Consider the following 23,472-nt stretch of genomic DNA (forward strand, 5'->3'; position numbering starts at 1 on the left):
GATTTTTTTCTTTTCAGGAAAGAATGGGGGATTGATCCTGGAATGTTAGTTATTTTATCTGATAGGCTCTAATGAGTTCAACACAACCGAGAGCATTTCAGTTAGATGAACTCTGACATCCCTTGTCAGTCACTGATTTTACAAATGGGGGAGAACTCCAGACTGCAAAAAGGCCTTTTTGTGCTGAATTGTACTTGGCCATTAGTTACAGTCAAAGAACTTCTGATTACATTTTAATCAGAATACCTTTTCACAGATCTTTTCTTTTACAGACTATGGCCCAGCGTCCCAGCTCCACACGTAGCTGAAATCCACCTAAAACGTTTGAGTTATATCAGCAAAGGAATGGACTTGACAACATCATTTTTCACAAACACAAAGCGTGGCTTCAACTACAATGCATTCAGTGAATTTTAAGGTCAATGGGCACTATGCTTCTGCTTCTCTATTTCCGTTTTCATCTCAGCTTAAGTGAATAGAGCACATTTTCATCTTCCCTTCTGCATCAAGGTTATGAAGTGTGGTTTGATGTTAGAGTAAGTCAGATCTCCAGACCAAGTGTCCCAAATCTGAGTCTTAAACTTCATTCATGACAGCTCAACTGGTCTTAGTTTGAAAAATGCCCAAAACACACATCATTCAAAGTTTCTCTGAAGTCCTTTACAGTCGATTTTGTTATTTTTTCCACACTTTTTAGAGTATATTCTACTGACTCACAGGTGTGTTAAAATATCCAACACACAGAGGCTTAAGGAAGACTAAAAATATCATGGAAGCCTGAGACTTCCCCTTGTAATGACCCACATACCCAGGACCTTCCATCCATCAGGAATTCTACAAAAAACCCACTGTGTAGGAGAGAGGATCCAGAAATAGTCTCCTAAACCATATTAACGATACAGACATGGAAGCACTTCAAAAAACAATTGTTCTATATAACTGATGCAATGCCCAGCACGAGCAGGAAGTGTCAGGAATGCAACAGAGTTCAAATAGGATGAAGTTAGCAATGGTTTCAGTAAAATTCATCTTAGGTAAACCATGCTCATACAATGCAGTGGGCATTATCCTCACCTAACTAATGTCTTGTAATCCGATTGAGTGGAATAAGTTCTATAGAACATTTCAAATAATTTCAAATGATGTGATACCGAGAAACATCGCTGAAATGGAATTTATCTGTATTGGTTTTAAATGTTATATACAGAGGTTTTATATGTATTCTACTGCACTTCATTAAAACACCTGTAAGTCTGATTGGAAATCATGCTGGAGGTCTCTCCCGAAGTCTGTTTTCTAACAATACAAAGTATGGAGCTTTGTTTGCATCTCTGTCTTTTTCAAACGACTTCAAATCTCAGGAAATTCAGTCTTGCAGGAAGTAACATTTCATTACACACTTTTTGGCCAACCAGTGAAATACAGTTCTATATAAAGAAAGTATTTATTTTTCCAAAGACTAAGTATTTAGCCACCTAAAATAGTTTACACTCCTTTCCCCACACTTCCTCTAACTTACCAGTAATGTCAGCGTGCATCTGCACAAAGAGGGGGTTCTTGCTCAGCCCACCGCACAGAAAGAGTGTGTTGATACGATGCCCTGCAGCCTGCATGGTTTCCAAAATATGTCTTGTTCCTAACTTCAAAGAGAAAAAACAAACAAACAAACCCGACAAACAGATGAGCACAGGAGAGGAGTCACAGGAACATATATTAAAGTGTAATTTGCTAAAAGAAATGATACTAGTAATTGCCCCTGAGAGTTACCTGAGGGCTGGGAACAGCCTCTGCTTAGCTCCCAGCCAGTAACAGGTATTGTGATTAAGACCTAGAAAAATGAAACAAATGGCACAAAGAATTGGGATGTACATAGGCACAAGTATTGCAGTAAACATCCTGGGGCTGGCTGAAGAAGTGAAAACCATAACACAATAACACAGGGAAACAGGGTTTACAAGGAAGACTCAGTAAGGGTGAAGACAAGGATTATAAGATTCACAGAATCTTAAGGGTTGGAAGGGATCTCGAAAGATCATCTAGTCCAACTCCCAGAGAAGACACAGAAATCGGCATCAGGGAAAATTCATGGCAGTGATAGGCAGCTGTTTGTGACCAAGTGCAGCAGAGTATGGAAAACATCTCCAGACCTAGAACTAAAACCTACATGGCAAAGACATCCCCACCAAAACCTTCTGTTTATACTGTATAACAGCATTTGATAGCAACTCTCAGCAAAGAGGTTTCAATTCTGACGCCAAACAGCAAAACAGAACAAAAAAAGAACAAATAAAAACCTGTATTTTCTGTCTTTTCAGTAAAAAGGAAAACCTGAGGAATTTTGTATTGGCTTAAATATTTCTCTTGGCCTTTGCCCTATGTACAATAAAATGTTCCGCTTCATGTCTGGATTAATTGAAACATCTGAAATGCAGGCATACTTTTGAATCTTTCATTTACAGTCTCCATTCTGAGGCAGTGCAGTGAGAACAGCTCACCATTCCGCTCCCTGAATGCTGAAAATAAATGCTTTGCAATTTTTAAAATACCTTTTCTCTTTTTGTTTGCTTTACTTGCCTCCTACTACTCACCGAAGTTACCTTCTCTCTCTTTCCTCCTGCAAGGATATTTTGAATTTCTGTGACAGACTATATGTCCAAAATAGCTCTTTATTATACCTTGGATGTTAATTTTGAAGCCCAGGCTTGACAAAATGCCAAATTCAAGTCCAAATCTTGCCCAAAGTGACCCTTTGTAGGCAGATACCCCACGATCTGGTCAAAGTTTTCAGGACCTGTAATTTACGTTTTCTTTATATGATGCTTCAGGCTCATTAAGAGGTCTGCAGCTTGCAGTAAACCCCTTTTCAAGTAAAGGCTACTGAAAATTAAAGCTAGCAGAGTTTCATCAGACTGGAGACATTCACTATGAATGACTGGCACCATTCTGGATAGGCCTTCAAACGCATTTTGGTTTTTCAGGCAAGCGGTTACGAGGAACTTTAGCAGCCACAACAGCAGCTGACTAAATCCATTGCTTCCCTATTGACACAGAGGGCTAATTTCCAAATCACACAGCCACAATTTTAATTATGGAAAAATAAACTGCTCTAAAAAGAGTCTGTCTCCTCAGAACGGGCTCGACAGCCACAATTATATCTCTGATCATGTTCTCATCCGTCTAACTGTTGCATTGCATTTTGGCCATGAATAGTTAAAAGGATATTCTCTTTCACTGCTTCTGAAATTCACATTTATTAACACCTTCTCTCACAACGTGCACACGTCAAACACCCTGAGAAAGAACATGCTGTGAAAATGATTTTGTGTTTACCTGCCTGGAAAATTGTATTCACAGGGCAATTTAAATTAAAGCCGGACTTATTTCACTGTGGGTTGGGGGGGAACTAATTTAATCCTGGATTGGAGAAAATGCAAATTGAGGGGCTTCAAATGCAAATTTCATATAAAAAGAAAAAAGCCTCTCCTGCTGAAAAGAAAACTAGAGATTAACATTCTGTGGGCAAGCCTACACTTTTCACAAGATTTTTTACTTCAGTTTAAAGTCTATCTCGCACTCATTGAAGACAGCTAATGGTACAGGATTGGGGCTGTCCTGAACTCACAACTCTTTTCTTCAACAAAAGGGAAGTTAAAATTGGGAGTGATGGAGTATGGAGGGGGGAAATTACATTTCCTAGGTATCACATTAGCAGTTAGCAAATATATGAAGTCAAATCCAAGTCTGCTCTGTCCAGTTTTTAGTTACTGTTTCAACAGCGTTCAAGAATTTCCATTCACTTCCAGTGAAAACCACAGAACAGTTTTTTATATTCCATCTCATGGTCAGCTCAATTTGCTACCAAAAAGATTTGCAGAGGCTGAATTTAGTGTTCAACAGGGTATTTGCATTTTACAACAAAATCTGAGTTGCAGCTTATAATGACATAATAGGTGACTTTCCCAGGATTTCCAGCAGAGAACGTTTCCACTTCATTAGCATGATATAATAACGGAGCACCTGTTTGACACAGGAAAGTTTCTTTCAGAGGGCAGTATCAGTGGCCGGCATTGTTTAAATTCTCCTAGACATTCTTATTTAAGTGGTGGGATTATGCTGAAGCATCAGGTATAACCAAGCTACATACATCTTAAAAAGGATAAAAACTAGCAACAATGAATTCCAGGCTGGGGTTAAGTTCTTGTTATTTGCTGAAGAGGGAGGGTTAACACATAAGATGTACAATCCACAATAAATTTACAGCAGCCGCCCACCCTCCATATCCCAGATGGCTGACCCAGCCTAGCAAAGTTGTTGTTTAACCAGGAGAGGATTCTGGAAGTTTTCCAACTGAATAGAGTTTTGTCAGGAAAACTCCCCAATTAATCATACTGTTAATGTTTTGCAAAATCACCTCGAGTTCCATAAACTTTTAAAAAAGAAAAAGAAAAAACAAAGTCACAAAAAGGATGTCAAAGGAATGCCCATTTCAGGCACTAAACGCCTGCACCAGGGTTCCAAAACAACTTCTTTGACCCAGTTTCTGTGTCTTGTGAACTAGAAATCCTGGGTTCCAAGGAAAAGTAGGGAAGAAACACAAGTATTCCAATAAAATTACCCATCTCTGTATGTCAGCAAACATTGAGATTTTCATAAAGACAGCTCCTCTGTCTGCTTTTATAGAACCCCAGCCACAGGCTGGGAATGCTGCATAGGGGACAACTGCTTGTCTTGCACGAGGGAAAGCGAGAGAGGAATGAGATCTGGGCTGTTTGGTCTGTAGCGTCAAGGACTGAATCACAGACCCATTCTGACTTGCTGTGGTACAGAGTTCTGACTCATCAAACAGGCAAGCAGGGGAAACCCATGGATTTAGGAACAATCTGAAGCTGAGGCATTTTAGGGGACTGCAAGCTCCTGCACACAATTGTCAAAGCTTTTTTTTCCCCACTCTCTCAGCTTCCCTCTAGACAGCCCAGGATATTAACACTGTCTCATATACTATCAGCCTCTTTCCTCACATCTGCACTAGAAGCAAAAGCTCCATTTACGGAATTGCCATAATGAGAAAACTTTTTAGGGGAACATTTTCTCTACAGTCTGTCAAATATCCTGGAGTAGTCAAAATGAGAGTAAACAATACTTTGCTCCTTTAAGAAGTCCATTAAGTGAGTTCATGTATTATTAGGAATGTTTAGCAGAAGCAAATGATACGTCTGTCACAGAACGTGAGACAATTTATTTGTTCTTTTATGCACTTAAAATGGCTTACAGCAATGGCTTGAATCGTGGCCAAGTAGATAAGGGCGAGTTCATCCAGACCCCGAGACAATGTTAGTCCAACAACCTGTATAAAGATCAAAAAGAACATGTACAAATCCAGCCAAAGTAAAACTCTGCTATTTTCTACGGTTTCATGTTGTAACAAGTTTTAAGAGCTAATTCTAAGCCTTACTTTTGTGAGCTGTACACATAATGCTATGTTAAACATGTTATTCCTGATCTGGGGAAGAACCACATAAATTGCTCTTGCCCTTGCAAAGGAATAAAGAACAAACAGCATATTGTATGGGATTAGAGATAGATTAACTCCGACAGTTTTATGTTATGACTCAGATATTGCTCGTGAATGTATTTAATGTAATAATATGAAAATGCTATTACATAAAAATAACTTTTTAAAAGCATTTCTCCCTCTCCCTTCCAAGTACCCTCACACTGAAATACAATTAATAATTAAAGACTGTATCTTAACCTCCTTTACTCTGACATAAATCAATACTGCATTATAGTCACTGTGGATTAGTATCAGCATAGGCAAGACCTGATTGCAGACATAACTGTGGCAGGAAAAATGTGTTCTTGTTACCAGTATTTGCATACAGTCATCATACCAAGGACATTCTGATTCTGCTGCAGCATATAATTCTTCCATAAAATAAAAGAGGTATTATTAGGACCCAAAAAGATGTCTTTGTTTTTTTAATGGTTCTCTCGTTTGTGGTTTAAAACGTGTTGCAGTGTTTACACCTACTCTTTCCCATCACAGCAGACTTTGGTGCTGGTGAGTAGTTTGAGATGCCCACTTCAAGGACAATGTGCAATTTTGAAGTGCATTTTTGCATTAATCAACAGGTATTTTCAACAGATTATATCATTATGATATTCTTCTGTCATAGTTCTACGCAGTTCTCATCCTGACTTGACAGCTGATCGATCATCAAGACAGTTCAGTGAAAAGAAACATCTAAATATGTAAAGCTGGGCTGAAAATCTCCCCAGCAGAAGTTCTCTGCTGATCTTCTAAACTCTTTCTGATTCCAGATTGCAATGCTCTGAAAATGTCTTTGTACAGAACACAATCTTTCAATCTCTTGTTTTAAAAGTAGCAATTTTAAAATCATAAGCCAGAATCAAGTTAGATTTACCTTTGAACAAAGACAGATGAAGTACTGTGGTTGCACGTTTCCTATCTTAAGAGCAGCTACACCCATTTTTAAAAATTAGCAGAGGAGATTTTCAGTTTATGTTGAAATTTACTACCCAACAACTCTAAGACAGCACATTTGCTAAACATTCACCTGTTTAAATCAAGTAAACTCTCCTCAGATTATTTAATTCCTTGGCCAGATAGGCATACCCAAATCTGAGTCGAAATTCTTAGCAACAGGTACGCAAAATTCAGTAGATAGGTGAGTTCCCAACAGTAAGCACTGCTAGTCAGTGCTCTGAAATGGGATGCCTAGGAAAGATCCTGGGACATACACAACATTCCTTGTATTTTTAGAAAATACATGTGGCTATAGCGATATCTCAACTACAATGACCTCTGAAACTGAAACACTGGCACACTTCAAAATGCAGCAGGAAACCCAAATCCTACGGGATAGTGGAAATGGCTAAGGAGGAGTACACTCAACATTGCAAAAAAGAAAAGCTTCTTCCAAGCTTTTTTTTTAACCTGTATTGACCTTTTTGCAAAGACAGGCTGTTTCTTACCATGCCCTTTAGTGTCAGATCTGTTAAAGGAGATCTGTTACCATGGAAATCTGGCCAAACATGTAAATCAACAGTGAGGAAACCCACAGGCAAAGAGTTCTTAATCAGATCCAGGTGATTGTTCAAGTATGTATATATGCTGTGAGCACTAGAAAAAAAAACAACACACAACAAGTTGGAAAAAGAGTGGGGGAGGTTATTCATCAAACATAAGACATTTATACTACCATCAGATGCAGAAAACCCATCAAAGAGCAGCAAATCCCAAATCTAAAACCAGGAGGGAGAAAAGGCAAAACAGACTGCCTGCCAAGCTTTGGCACTGCAGGGTTTGGGCAGAGGAGACATCTACCTGCACCTCCATTCAACAGGCTATCTGAATTCCTCAGCTACACAGGGCCAGGGAGAAAATGGCACTTTGTGATCTTGACTTTGTACATTGACTCCTTTGGGACCCTAGAGGAGCTGGGGCTGTTTGGTATTTTGGAGGTTGATGATGCTTGCCTCTAACAGCAAGTTGCTGACACTGTAAAAGAGAAAACTGGAGAAAAGGCAGCTGAGAACGATGAATAAGGAGGATTCCAGATAGAAATGAAAATCAAATTCCTTTACAAATGTTTCAAAATTTCTCTGATTAATCAATAGCACTGGACTTACAGCTTTCCTTTTTTAAACCATAATTATTTCAGTGTGTGTTATGATTAAAATGCAGCACTAAGGGTGGAGGAGAGCAAGCAAGTGGCTGCTGTTTTAGGGAGGAGCTGAACATGGGCCTAACTATGATTGTATCTAAGTTCAGATACTACACCCAACTCCACAACATCCAACAGACTTTTTCCTGGACTAACAGTAATCCGAGGACTAAAAGTGAATTCTTGAGTGCTTTGGCTTGCAATGACTCTTGTGACATTCCAGTTAAAAAATGTTGCAATTATGCTCAGAATATTTTTTTTTCAAACACTCACACTATCATAAACAGATGTATCTATATTTTTCAACTCCTCAGAAATCTCCAAGTGAGGCATTTAGTTCTAGATGTGTGGGTCAATAATAGCATCTAACCCTAATTACAATTGATTAGTCATTGTCTCATCCACTGTAGACCCAAACAGTGATATTCATTTAGCCTCTACATGTATATTCAATCACACACTAATGAGATCCCTCAGGGAATTTGGCATATGCTTTACTAGTTTGACTTCTGACCTGCTAGCAGCTGTATATTTATACTTTGCATTCAACCATTCAGCTGCATGTTTTTTCAATTATACCTTACCATGTGTACGCTATCAGAGGATATCATTCAAAATGAAGTACACTTGGAAGACATTAAAATAACTAATTCACATCATTATTCACGTACTTTAAAATGTACTTTATGTGTCTTCCTGGCCTTGAATTATGATAATTTTGAGGTCACAAGCATTTTTTCCCCTTTGTTGTAGAAGTGGTCCTGTTTTCTACATCCTAAAGACCGCACTAAAGCAGTATATGCTAAGGACAAAGCCATTTTATTTCCAGTTCACATTGTGGCTTGCCTGTTGGGAAGGAAAAGAAATGAAAGCTTCATTCAGCCACAGAACTAGCAGACATCCCATCTTCTATCTGTTCTCCATCCTGCTGGATTACTTTCACAAGGATTAACCATTCATGCAGCTCTGACAGAGCACAAGGACTGTACAAAAGAGGCTGAAGTTCAGCCAAATTTCATTAAGACCAATGTAACCTTGAAATTACATTTTCCACATCTTTCACTGGTTGGTTGGTTGGGGTTTTTTCTACATATAGCTATGGCTTCAAGGCACTACATCTGAAGTGAGTGACTGGCAAAATCTCTCAAACACTTGTCGGTTCCAGTTTCTACCATATAAAGTATTATACTATCAGCTTTTTCTCTTTGGTTCTATGTGAAGGTATCAGTAGCAGATAGAGCTGACTTGCAGAGCTGAGCACAAGCAACTGCTCTTAAAAAGGAACTGTGTTGAAAGTGGAGAATAACGTGGTAATGGAAGTTTGCCCAGGGTTATGTTCATAATAGGGACATCAGAAACAAGAAGTTGGTATTTAATCTGTTCAGGAATCCTGGAGGATGCCAGCAGGAATCTTTCAGGAGAAAAATATAATTACTGAATATAAAAAAGGGGCTCTAAAATATCTAGAGGTACTAAAATATCTAGAGAACTGCCAAATCTGACTACTATGTTCTGCTTTGGAAGATCACAAAATTGCTGATAACGTGTCTGTCACTTCACTGCTTTTTTTTCAGCAGCCATCTCTTTCAACTGCAAAGTGAAGGAAGGGAAATTTTGTCCTAAAACATACTGCCTCACAAAACACCAAAGGGCATATACACTTTGCTGTTAAACATTTAAGACACTTTTTTCCTTCAGAAGATTGGAAACTGTAATTCTAGGAAACAGAAGTAGTTAAACTTTAAAATATAAGTGATCATATTATTTCTTCTTTTTTATTTCCAACTCTAGCCTACCTAAACAGGCTTTAATGTATCAGTGATGGCTCAATGCCACACCTACACAATATATAGACTGAAGTCCAAAAGTGCTACATACACAGCAATTTCTGCCACTCTTTGCACTGCTTGAAAAAAAAAAGTTTGCTGCTCATAGAGTATGCCAAGTAGTTAGACCAAATGCTACATTTACAGCTGTCCAGACACTCCTCATGTAATCCAACTCTCTCAACTTCCAGTAAAAGAAGGAAAAAGAGAATATAGGAATCGTACTGGGAGGGTTGCACAAGACTGGTCTTCAGCACAAGTGGTCAGCAGGAGGTGGTTTCTGGCAAGTCTAAGCTGCTTGTGCCCTAACAAGTTACCACAAATTACTGAAACAGTGGTAAAAGCAGCTTGCAAACCTTTCCTCCTGCTATAGGGAAAGGAATAGAAGCCTGCACAGTGAAGCCACTGAGATCAGCTGCTCAGCAGGAACTTTAGCATTACCAAACCTACTTATTAGCAGAGTTAGGAGCCTGGGAGAAGGGAAAGACAGGTTTAGGAATGTAGAAGTTGGTGATAGGCAGAAGCACGTAAGAGGCACTGATTTGTGACCTCAGGTGTTGTTTTTTAATGATCCAGACATGAATGTGCTTTTTGCCATCACAAAACCAGCTTAACTCTTCACAGTGTTGCACCTAGCATGGGAAGTAAAGAATAAACAATTGCACACGGTAACATGGAATCCTCACTCTTGTTTGTTTTTGATGACCTTTTCCAATGCCTGAACAGACATCGGTTCCTATACCCACACAGGCAACATACTAAATGTAATAAACCAGATCCTTGGGAGATACTCTGCTGGGGTTTCCAGGCAAATAATTTATCATCATCACTAACAATTCCCCACAACACCGTGTTCTTATTAGATATATGACTTAATGTAACTAAAGATATAATCCAAACTTTGGGCCAACGCTGAACACCAAACAAAGGCCTTATGATTGTATAGCTACTGCTACTAGTCCCTCTGATAAGGTTGAAGATTGTGCTCTGTATGTAGAAAGAAATTAAGAAATAAGGAGAAAAAATTTCATTCCAATTGCAAAGTTCCTGATTTTTGTTTCTTCAAATTAAATTTAATGAATACTTGGGAAGGACAGTAGGGGGTAGAGGGAATTAATAAGAGACCTATTTACTAAATTTATAGCTACCCAAACATTTCGTGAGGACAGTAATATCTGGAAAGCATTTAAAAATATCATGAAGCAAACTAACTTTACAAAATATAATCATCCTTTTCAGAAAATACTATAATGCTTTTCTCAGTGCTGTCCTCCACGGTTCCACTAACTGCAGGAGACTGGGATCCAAAGTTACAACACCATACACTCAGATAACATGGAGTTCCATTCCTGATACTCTGTATTTAGTGTCCTATTCACATCACAATCCCAGCTTTTTGCACTATGAAATTAGCTGTGGTCAGTCAGATCAGTATCAGACCTAGCACAGACAAGCAGCCCACTGTATACTCATTTTTCCAACACACAAAAAAATGGCTTATCCTGGTGTTACAGACTAAACTAATTGTCATATTCTTATGCTTCATATGGGGGCATGGGGAAAACAGCCTGGATGCCAACATTTTGAAGTAAGCATAGATCAATCCTTATTCCAAACATACACAGATGAATTTATTTCCTGATTTCCTTTTTTAAAGGAAAGAGAATTGTAGGAAGTATGAATCTATTTCATATTGAATGAAATCCAATACATTTCTGGAAATCCTGGTCAAGTTCTTAACAAACAAGTAAGGCATTGGGCACTACAAAGCATGCAAGGGTCATACAAAGAAACCAGGTAGCTGCATCCCCCAGGAGACAACTGCATGCTCTTAACATATCTACCAGGACTGAGCCTTGCCTTTTAGATCAGACTGATAAACTGAAGAGAAAGTGCCAAGTTTGCTGGTTTCCTTCTTTAATCTAAGACAAAGAAATTAAAAGCAAATAAAATTTTCATCCAACATGTCCAACTGTTCAGCTCAGATCTCTCTGGGAGTGACATGAACCATCTTAAAAGCAATTCAAGCCAAGACAGCTTGAGAAAGTCCAGATCTGACAGAAAGTGTCTGGACTGTCTTCATCTACTACTAAAGCAGACCAAACTAAAATTCCACATCGCACACAGCCTCCTGCTCAAGGAATCCTGGAGTTACCTCCAATTCACTCCTACATCTTAAGTTTTGTCTGAGAAATTCATCCTGGGTTTCTCTGTTCTATTTGTGCTGCCATGCAGGAATTTTTCATACAATGGCTGTATTTTCCCTTAGATGACCGTGCAAAAATATTGAATAATATACTCCTAATTAAGCCATATCTCATCTTTGGAGCTTAACAGGGTCACTTACAAATTAAGACACATTATTAGCCAAAAGCATAAAGGTCTGCTGAACAGGACAGATACTCTGGTATCAAGAAAAAATTGGGCTGGATATAAAAGAAATCGAAAAGCCAAAAGTTAATATCACCACTTAGATATGCCAAAGGTATCTGACGGGAGTTTAAAGCTTTCATCTTTGAGCAATCACCTGGCAAGACTTTGTAAATACTTCCAACTCACTATCAGATTATTAATTCTCCCGTTTCAGAATAAGGAAACAGGAGAGAAGAACATCACATATCACCAGTTTCTAAGACAGGTATGTGACAAAGGAATAACAGCAGTGACCTGGCTGCAGCTTTTGACTGTAATTCCGGGAAGGCGACATGGCCTCGGACCACATGATCTATCTGAAAAAGAAGAAAGCAACATTTTGGAGATGATTACATCTTAAAAGTTTCAGTTCTGGAAAAGAGTAATGTAGTACCATAACTTTAAAAAGACAAGAGAGCTTCTAAATTACTCATGAGGTGTTAAGTCCTAGTGAAGCGAACAGCAAAACTCCCACTGACATGACTGGATTCAGGATTTGGCTTTAAAACAGGAAGAAAATACAACCAGCATTGCATCAAAAAATAGGCAAAACACTAAGCATGCAGCTCCTCAGTCAGAAGAGCAAACCAAAAGGATGACTTTTTCCCATCCAACCCTACCTGAAAGCATGTCCTCTAATCTTTCCCATTCTCTTCCATGCATACCCTCATTGATATTCCTCAAGGAAGCATTTTCTTGGCTCAGATCCCTACATCATTCTATATCACTCTAATACAACACAAGGTGTGTTGTCATCCTGATAGATGCTCCATACGTTTATTGCAGGAAACAAAATGCATACCCTGACAAGCAATTATTGCTATAAAAAAGATCAATATAGGCTCTGTTTTATACTAAATTTATAAATCAGCTTGTCCTTTCACTCCACAGTGGCTACCATTACTCACAAAGTAAAGTACCAGGTAGAATAATACGCACTTTTAACACAATAATTCAGCAGGTCTTGTGGCCTCTTGATTAGTAAAAGCTAAGGAGGCAAAACCAGAGGTACTCAAGGCAGTGAGAATATCTGACAATACCTATTTGTCAGCAAACCACATTAGGTATTTCATTTTTAACAGCATGAGTCTAGTGAAGGAAACTATATAATGAAGCACACATATCTGAATGTAGCAATAAAAAAACCACATTCCCGTTCTTTGTGAGATTTGCATCAACATGTGCATACTCAGACATGTACATACATTAGAAATAAAGCTCAGGCCTGAATTTTGCAGTCTTGCATAATCTCTTTAGGACACAAGAGCAGCTCATAAATTCAGAAATAAATCTATAAATAAATATCTCATATACATGTGTGCTCTGAAAACACTTTACATGAGAATGTTACAGAAGTTATGATTTTAGATATTTAAATGCCCTTAATTCAAGACATGGCCACATGAGGATTGCATGCAGAAACCCTTTTCTGCTGTTCTTTATTTTACAGTGTGCAATGATATCATGCCATCCTTTGTTGTGCAGTATCTTTCTTTCTACAAGTTGTAAAAATCCAGTGCAAGAATCCATCTAATACACAAACAAACAAGGCTTTTCCAAACAAGCAGAGCTCTTATTTCTTCATTTGGACTCTATCTGAACCAGTTTTCAAAATCCAACAGACTATTTTTACAGCTGTTTCAATAAAAGAACATTAATTAAGAGATTTTTAAAGGGAAATGTATCAGTTTCACTTCTAAAAATTTCAACTGACTGTTCAAATTACATGAAAAGAATTCACCTTTGGGCGTAGATCAAGCAATGGAAAGGAACCCAAAACATCTATTTTTTTTGTGTTCAGAAATCTTTAAGCATGAGAAAGCAGGAGCTTTCCTCCTATGGCTCCCTATGTGCTTTCTGTACACACAGCTTCAAGAAAACCCCATGAGATACTCCAAAAATGTTTTATTAAAAGAGCTTCCCTAGTATCCTTAGCAATACTTAGAGCTGCCTTCTGCTATGGGTCCTAACAAGATCCTGTATTTTTTTCCAGCAGTATCTTTAATGACTAAGAAATGTCTTGTTCTCTGGTATTAAAATAGAAATGATATTTAAAATCACCTTTCTGAAATGCCCGAGCTCTCATGGTACTTTTTAAGTGTGGAACCACCCTGATCCATCAAAGAACAAAACACTGTCTTGCTCTATCCCCTCTAGAGCTCAAGTGACTTTACTTGCTTTGGTAAAGGAGACTTGTCCTCTCAAAAGTGTTACAAAGAAATGCACAAGATTTGCCATTTTGCTTTTAAAGTGGCAGCATTCCAAGTAGTAATTGCATTTTACTTCTGGTTGAAACAGTTCCCTATAAAATAAGATACTTTGGATCTAGCCCCATCTTGACCTGAAAACAATTAAAGTAGGCACATCCCACCTGCTGTGACAGTGCTTCATCTGTGAGGCTAAGGATGGGTTGGAGATGCAATGGGAAGCATTTCTGCATAAGAGGACAAGGGATGATTTGCCCACCAGAGCTGTGACACCACAGAGAGGAATGCCAGATTCACGTGGCCAAGGAGAGAGCAGAGGAGGGAACGCCAAGTCACTGCTCAGGGTGTGTCTGGGCTGCCTGCTCCAGGGTTAATTCTGTTTCTTCTTCATTGACTATTCCATATGGAATGTATAAATGCAGTGATGCTGCAATCTACTACTTCCTGCACATGTACTCTGAGCATGAGGCTTTTAAAAAGGTGGGTTGTGCTAGGTCTGAGTAAGAGAGCAACTATGCCTCCCATTTGTGAAAGACCAAACCCACCTGTGTGTTTGGTGAGTTTACAGAGGATACCTACCCCCACGACTGGACCCACCTCCTGGAGTTTCTCAAGAGGAGCTTGGCACCTCAGTCCTAAGGACAGTCACTATTTCTACAGGCAGAGCAGGGAGAGACACAGGGAGCTTTAGAAGCTTCCAGGGTTAAACAGCCACTAAGGTCTTGCTGACACTTTTGAAGTCAAGCCTAAAATACTGCTTTATACTTCTATCTTTTCTTTAGATTTGACACCAGTGTTCTAGTTCTGACTGCCTCCCTGTAAGTGAGAAAAAAGCAGTTTTAGAGAATCCAGTCTAGCTTTACTTTTCCTTGATAAATTAAATTAACCTAATACAGTTAGGCTCTTTGCACTCAAGGAAAGAATTGAGGTGACAATATGCACAGTATCTGCCTAGACAGGATAACATGTTAATATATTACTATTCTATCCATGCAATACATCTTTCATTTATGCCCATCAAGAAGCACAATTGTTCTATATAACACAATATGTATAATCTTCTTTATCTCAAAGTCTGTCTCAGCCTTCTGCTAAAGTGAAGAATGAATGCCTATTAGCCTGTAATATAATAACAATAACCACCACCATTATCATAAAAGGGAGATGTGCCCTTAGTGCCCTGCCCCATATAATCCCCTATCAGTATGCAGATGAACAATTTGCAAAAGACATAACAATCAACTAATTGTTTATTGCTTTCAGCAGCATGGAGTCTCCTATGACCTTATGGAGGTGTTTTAGACGTAGCTCTGCCTGAATTGACAGTGGAGTTATCCCAAATGACAAGTTATGGCAGATCTCTCATCTGAGGGTCTGTTTGTGCCTCCAAACACTTACCAACTTTCCTGTAGCACTTTGACCTCCCTCATTCAACCATAATCCAGGAACCATGGCAGAGAAATAAGGTCCCCACACACCAGGCACAAAAATGGGTGTTTCACTAACCTGGAAAAGCAAGAGAAAGCACTAGTGAATCAAAGTACTTGTTAAAGTAGTTATCAGAGTCCAATACTGATAGAAGAGATTCCTGATAAAAAGATTGCTGCTCCTCCACTGGAGTTACCAACATGTATAGCTAGAAATTTACTCTAAGGAGGGGACATATTTCTCTATGTCCTATTTGCAGCATTTTTTGATGATGTGACCCAGCTGCAGCTACTGATTGCACAACTGCCCCCACTCACACCCACTTGCAGAACAGCTGGGTCAGGTCAGGCAGAAAGGAAGACAATTCAGGAACAGGAGTTCTATTTTACAAACTGCCTGGTTTCTCCAGGAAAACACCTTACTTAGAATGAGCACTGGGCCACAACATTCTTCTCAACTGTCATGAGAAAATGTAGCCAATGTAATCAGCAACTGGTGTTTACAGAGTACTCATCCTGTATACCGTCAGAGTCAAGAATCAAGAGGGAATCCTGCTGACAGAGGACAGTGAGGTGCCTTGAGGTCTGCCACCAGCTCTCAATACTTGGAGTGGAACCCCAAGCTCCAGTACTCTCCCAGTGCTGTCAGGAATGCTGTGTGCTTTGGGAGGAAGCTGCAAACCTGAGCTGAGCAAAAGACAATCTGCTTGTTTTAGCCAACAGGAAATGTTCACCTGGCTGAGCATGCGGTTCTGCCCCTTACTTAGGCTTAACTTTCTACAAGCCACTCCTTCCTTCACACCTGTGAGCCCTCTCACCAGGGCTGATATCTAAGCACTGTCTTCCAGAAACTGAACAGGATTGTATTCTACTGCTTGAATACGAACACACACCCACATGTACAGTGATATTCTGCTCCTATACAGTATTTTAGTGGTTAGACCACTCAGGATGTGGGAGACGCTGGTTCATTTCCTTTCTCTGCTTCAGAAGATGCAAATTACCAGTTTATAAGGGTGGAGGGCATTTTCCTTCCTCTTATAAAGCTGTTTCACTTTCAACAGATCAAATAGACTTTCTTGACTTTCTCTCTGGTTCAGAGAGAAGGCCTAAGGAGGTGTGCTACCAAGTCAACAAGTAACACATAGCACACAATGGGGAATGGGGCAGTGGAACTTGGGTCCTAGTACTGGCCACAAAGATTACCGCTGTGTTCTGCACTGGTTGAACACATATAATTCTTGCAGCAGGGCTTAGAGAAGACAGGTCATTCATCCCCTGGCAGACTACTTGTTTCTCTTGGAAGCATGATTCACGTTTTCTCCTCCAGGACCAAGAGAGATACATACATCTGAGTTATACACAGCCATGACTTCACTGGCAAAAAGAGAATGGCAGTGCAGTCCTATGCCATCACATGATGGCTGAATGCAGTTCCCACTTCTTCATGCTAATCGGATGGATAAATCTGCAACTGCTGTTCTCTAGAAGGTGGGAAGTACTCCAAGAGGAGGAAACAAGAGCAATTCCTAACAAGATAAGTCTGTTTGCAATGCTGGAACAGCAAAAAAGAGAAGTCTTAGTCAACAGGACCTTGCTCTTCATTAGCAAAATTCTGGACCCACTGAAGGATGCTTAAAGTTTGTTATTGAGCTGAGCTTTACGTCAAAATAGTTTTGAGAAGGAGTAATTAAAAATTCAGGCCTGTTACTCTTAAACTAGATGCACATTCTCCCTATATTTAAACAGGCTAAACCTTCAAGTTTTTGGTAGCAGCTAGGGAATATGCTCCAAGATGCAGTTTACTGGCATTTGTGCATCACACATGTTTAGTAAATACACCAGCAGGGAGGTTTCTGCACAAACAATACCCTGCTCAAGCCATAAACTTACATTACAGCTGATTCTTGTCATGAAGTTAAGTAGGAAAACAAAACAACAAAAGCTGGTTTCTCAGAATACATCACTACAGTGTCAAGCAATCCTGATTTCTCTTAAGAATGCATCTAACAAACATGAGTGTTGCTCAGCTCTCCGCTATCAGCTCTCCTGCACTGACTGACTTTCGCTGAAGATGTATGCGTGCACATGTGTCTGTGTGTTTGCGTAAGACTTTGGCTGACTAAACCCATTAAAGAGCAAGAATAGCTGCATTGAATTTAAAAAGGCATTTATGACTCCAAGTGGACGAAGCTACGTCAAAAAAATTGCAAAGACATTTGGTTTTGTTTTGTTTTCTCTTAAAACTACAAATTAATACAGCTTGGAGTTTTCAACACCTCTATGAGACTAGCCTCCTTTTACCATTTCAATAACAAATCCAAGTGCAACAGAAAGTAAATCCTGAAATAACCTGATTTTCAGACCAAATCCACACCAGTGACTGTACTGAGAACACAGCATAAGGTCAAAATTCCCAGTTAGTATCTGCTTCGAGCTAGTGATGGAAGCGTGCTGAGAAGCCAAACATCCCATCTCATTCTCATCCTATAGCTCTGGATGTAACAGATGGGAAGGAACATTTAAGGCAGGAGGGGCTTGAGTCTCTGAGGTCTCATCTCAAAATACTTCTAATGCAGCAAACTTTGCAGTACTCTGTACTCTACTGTGATTTCTGAAGGAAGAGTCTAGCCACACCAGATGTATCAAGCTTAAAATCCAACTGCTGTATAGTGTGAAGAAACCAAATAGATTAATGATGTTAAAGGCAAAAAGATGCTTTGTGAAATCAGGGGAAAGAAGGATAACATGGCTTGAAAAAAACACAAATCAACCAACAAAACAAAATGCTTTCTGCTATCATGACTCCACAATTTACAAAACTGTCCTGTAAGTCTTATAACACTAAAATTTTAGATTGATTACAAGACCAAACTCTCCCTAGAGTCAGTACTTCTAACCTAGTATTTTGGATACCCACAGGAATTTGCCAGGACAGGGTATTTCTGTGCTGGCACTTCTCAGTTACACTGAGACTTTCCTATCGTCTTACTACTGAAGCACCATTTGAACACATTCCAGCAAACTTTCAACACGTAAACAGCAAATGAAGGAGCTGTGTTATAGCCACACTGATAAACATAGCCAGAGGGGTACTAGGTTATAATTTTTTTCTGCTGTGGGAACTTCTAACTGGAATAAAGAACATTGGCTACCATGCTGGGCTTTATTGATACTGCATATGGCACCACCAGATTTCCCATTTCTTCCTTCTACTTAAAAGAGTTTAATTCACATTTTACAGACTCTGGGTTTTGATGCACATGGAAAGTGAGAACATTAGGAACGAACATATTCCCAAAACAGACATGCAATCTTGGAAAAGCAACAGGGTGAATAGTTTTCTGTAGATATATACATCAGAAAGAGCAAATGGTTTCCATTTCTCCTCTTCGAAATACCTGGACTATGCTTAAGTTTTTGAGCCATGCAGCTGCTGGCATTTTATTTTCATACTAAAAAGCCCTAATTCTGTTTGAATATACATACCACCCAATCCCACTAAAACACTTGACTAGGCGTAAGCAGAAGATTGGAGAAATAGTGCAAAGTTTGTTGCAGAGCCCAGAAGACATGCACAATTTGCCAGACTTGAAGCTATTTTTGTCACACTAACACCACGTCCTCTTCATAGCTTTCTAGCGCCTTCAGACATTCTTATGATCATATAGGAGGATCAATGTGGTATCATTACTTTTTTCCCTTTAATGAGCTTAAGAAAATCCATAATCTTTTCAGTAGAAAAACAACATCTGTTTTAGATTTATATGCATTGGGTGTTATTTTTAAACCAAATAAGAGATGTCATCCTTCTTTGAAGGTTAAAATACAAAATCGAAGGCAGCCTCAACTTTTTGCCTTTTATTTAACCTACATTCATTCTGTGACACAGTCTTGTTGTGAGGCATATTAAAGTTTATTATTTTGTACACACAGTGAAACTGAAAGACAAAGAGGATATCCTCTGCTAGACCTTAGAATGATCTCAGCACAACAATTCTTGCAGCAGGAACATGGGAGATGAGAAGACTAAACCTATTCACACTTTGAGCCATGAGCAGCATCTATAAATATTTCAACTGAACATATTCACTTGGAGACTATTGCCCTCATCCGTGATGCTGCTTACTTACAGAACTATTATACTTGGACAAGCTATTCCACCTCTCAGTTATTCTATCTGTGGATGGGGAAGAATCCTTGTCTGCAGGAAAACGTCACTTTTCCATGTCTCCCCAACACATATATCCCTTCTTGCTCAGCCCATCGTTTCAGATTAGATGAGCATTAAGCAGTTCCAAGATTCCTGCTCATTTGAAGGGAAAAAGAGTTCAACCTCTTCTGAAGAAGAGGGAGGAAAATGTTCTATCTGGGAGGATTTAACCTCAGTGTGTGCTTTATAAAAGATCATACTAATATGTAAGATATGTAAACATTATAGAGCAATCAGAAACAAATGAAATGATGAATTCAGTTTAACAATACTCAGCTGCGGTGCAACTGCCAGAAGGCACTTTTTGTTATGAATAGATCATTTAGATGAGTTACAGACCAGATTTCAACCCTGGCATGTGCTTGGAAAATCAATGTCAAACTATCTAAGATCAGAAGGTATCAGCAGTACATCTGGCAGCCCACAGAAATGAAAAATGTCTTTAAAATATATAATACTACATAGAACTAAAGTACAAAAGGACCTGCTTAAATGGCACTAATATGAGATCTGTAATGTGTTTAATTTAGTTTAGCCCTTCCCACTTGCCTCTCCCTCTAAAACAAAAACCAGACCAAGAAACTCACCTCTATTGTAGATGTCTACATGGGAAAAAAAGGCTACTAACCACTTATAAGCTAACTTACGGCTCATGCAAGTGAACAGAGGAATCAGTACCTCTAATCCAAACTAAATTCAGCTTTCAGAATTTAGCTTTCAGGACTGTCATTTGGTACAAGGAGTGGCACAGAGCACAGACCTTCACAGATACACTTCACACACATAAAGCCATCCCATAAAATGAGCGAGTCACAAATGTGAGATTTATTTTACTTATCTTTGTTTTGCTAGACTGGTCATAATGATCAGACACATGCTTGTGTTTCCTCCTCAGTTTTATGTAAATGTTACAGCAATCAGAGACAAGATAAAATAAAACACCCCACACTGGTGAGACTAGTTTCATGGAAGCATAAATTTCAGCTGAATTTTCTTCCATCTGTTGCTGGTGTAGGCTTACACAAATTCCTTACAATAATTCTATCAGAGAATTTGGCTATTTCACGAAAAGTAAATCTTTATATTAACAAGGCATACTGCTATATATCTACTTCCATTTTTATTTCTGCTTCGTAATATTGAGCCACTGATATTTGTCAGCATTCTACTATCAGACACTCCATTTACTTGTAGTATGCCATAGATAAAGAAAATCAAATTTATGTGAAACTATGCTTGACTTATACTCACTTACATGAATGCTAAATTAAGCTTTCATTCTAATGACAATCATTCTAATAACTTTTTTAGAGTAACCGTTTGCTAATGAGACCCTAGGTCGGAAAACTGTTTGAAAATCACATCACTTATCAGCTTCTATAGCCAGAAATTCAGAATAACAGCTGCTTTTGTTAAGCTAAGGCAGGTATGAAAAAAGATCTAAGATATTAATGGAGAGTAAGCAAAGAAATAAGGAAAAGCACCGTATCAGTCACCAACCAACAAATGCTCTTTACAGTTTTGGACTTTGATCATTGATAAGTCAAATACTTTCATTAACTTCTCTGCTGACTTTTAACTTTCAAAGTTCCCGACTGACTGGAGATTGAGACTATTGACATTCATTTAATACAGGGCGTTTACACTGGTGCATAAAATCCTGTATTAAGAAAACTGTATCATTTTGCTTCTGCTGACAGATGGGTCTTACGTAGCTATTTGACCACAACTTTCTGACAAAGAATGAAAGAGATTCATGGAAAAAAAAAGAGAGAATTCAAAGGGAAACCCAAGAATGTTTCATTTCTAGTTTTCTGGTTCAAACTTAGGTCATAGTAACAGCTACTGAATGTGTGATTTAATAACAGCACTTTCTGGGCAGAGTTGGGGCAGGTATTTGTATCCTCAGTGAACTGATGCTTACGCCAAAATTGCCGTCCTGGCGTTATTTCTCAAGCACCAGATGGGTACAAAACTAAGCTTCCCCATAACTCTGGAGGCAATTCTCTAGGTTAAGCCCACAATAGGTACAGTCAACTTCTCAAAATATATTTAATATCAGCAGTCATTACATATTAAACATGTAATAGCATTCAAGCTTTAGCCTTATATAAAATATCTTTAAGAAAAATAAGGTCTTGGAACACAAGAAATTACTTCAGAACACAAAGGAAATGAAAATTTATTAATACTCCAATTTCTCTAGGTCATATACCACCAGTAATTTATCTGATTATATTTTAAGCTTATATCCCCTAGCCATCATCAGTTTGCTATGTAGCTGCATAGCTTGTGGTGGCAAGCTACAGAGCTCTCTTCCATGTGACAGGTTGCTCTGCAGTGACATTAAGACTAGGCCACAAAAATTTTGCACAGAGCTAACTTTATCCCACTAGAAGCATGAAAGTTACATGAGTGACAACACCACAGATACAGGACCTGGACTTTGGGTGTGCCTGAACACATCCGTCCACGGGTGATTTTGGTAATGGTTTACATGCAGTTGGACAGTTCTGGCTTATATAACGAAATGACTTCCATAAATGCCTGTCTGAATATGCACTCCATCATTTGTTGCCAAGCCTATGTCACAGGTTTACCAAACCCAGAGAGAGACCTGGAAAGTTACTAAAACTTAGAGACTCCCATTTTGTTATAAACATGGCAACAGAATGAATGAAAGCAAAACAAAATTGTCCATCTATGTCTGTCATCAAGATTGTGCAACACAACACTCAGAGACATCAGACAATATTTTTGCAGTACAAGATACTGCAAGATAAGATTTCTGACTGTGGAGGCAGGCAAGGCTGAAAGAGGCACACAGAAGGACAGATACCATCCAAACCAGAAAAAAAAGTCACGCAAGAGAATCAAAAGGTTCTGGGCACTGTCCAGAGCGTAAACTTCTGGCCAGAGAGTGGCCTGTGATACGGAAGTTGACACAGAAACACATATTCAGTGTTGGTTTTTTTTACCCAAGTTTGTTTCTTTTGTGTTGGCTGTAGTAAAGATGTGTTTTTATGCTACCTGAGTCTACTCAGTCTCATGGGAGGTAAAGTGCAACTGCTCATAGAGCTGGAGCTCTGGCAGAGGCATAGGTGCCTCTTTAGCTCTCAGGGCCAGAGACAATTAGCCTGAGAGGTCTTGGAGGAGAGTTCACACCCAAAAAATATAACTGAAAGGTTGAGAGATGACAGTGATACTGTTTATCTACACACCATGATAACATTAAGAACACAGGTCCAGCACATCTCAGTCCAGCAGCTCAGCAAAGTTCCAAGTGCAGCAGGCCCAAAAAGGAGATAGCTGACAATATTAAATCAAAGACCTTTCTGATTTTCCTGCTTGTTCTGCTCTTGGTATTATCACAAACTTGTCTAACAAAAATCAAACCAATCACAACATCACCCTTAAGTAAAAACTACCAGAATGAGAAACAGAGTATGCATCAAAGTACAGGCTGGGATCTGAAATTTCTGATGATGATTTGGAGCTTGTATTCCACTTCCATCCCTGCTTTAGATATTTTATGGACAAAAATTTCAGTACAACCTAAAACCAGGAGACACAGACGAATTCTTAGATACTACTGTTACCTTATTCTCCAAATAGTAACCCTTATGAGAAGGTTACCAAAATGTGAATTACATGTATGCAGAACTATTTCCAATTTTCTAAATTTTCCATAAAACATTA

At 38.9% G+C, this 23,472-nt stretch overlaps 1 protein-coding gene across 11 annotated transcripts in view; it reads right to left on the reverse strand.

The window, feature by feature from the left end:
• The window catches only part of FGGY (FGGY carbohydrate kinase domain containing), a 308,898-nt gene that overhangs the window by 28,704 nt on the left and 256,722 nt on the right, over positions 1-23,472 (reverse strand). For 9 of the 11 annotated variants that reach the window (XM_062003165.1, XM_062003169.1, XM_062003170.1 and 6 more), the window contains 5 exons: positions 15,532-15,639; positions 12,182-12,243; positions 6,997-7,144; positions 5,270-5,344; positions 1,520-1,640 (listed from right to left, as the gene is read on the reverse strand). In XM_062003165.1, coding sequence (XP_061859149.1) covers positions 1,520-1,640; positions 5,270-5,344; positions 6,997-7,144; positions 12,182-12,243; positions 15,532-15,639 — 514 coding nt within the window. Of the gene's footprint in view, positions 1-1,519; positions 1,641-1,767; positions 1,829-5,269; positions 5,345-6,996; positions 7,145-12,181; positions 12,244-15,531; positions 15,640-23,472 lie in introns of all 11 variants that reach the window. The other 2 variants (XM_062003172.1, XM_062003173.1) reach the window with 1 other exon arrangement.

This window comes from Colius striatus, chromosome 10 (assembly GCF_028858725.1).
Source record: "Colius striatus isolate bColStr4 chromosome 10, bColStr4.1.hap1, whole genome shotgun sequence".
In the NCBI taxonomy this organism is placed as follows: Eukaryota; Metazoa; Chordata; class Aves; order Coliiformes; family Coliidae; genus Colius; species Colius striatus.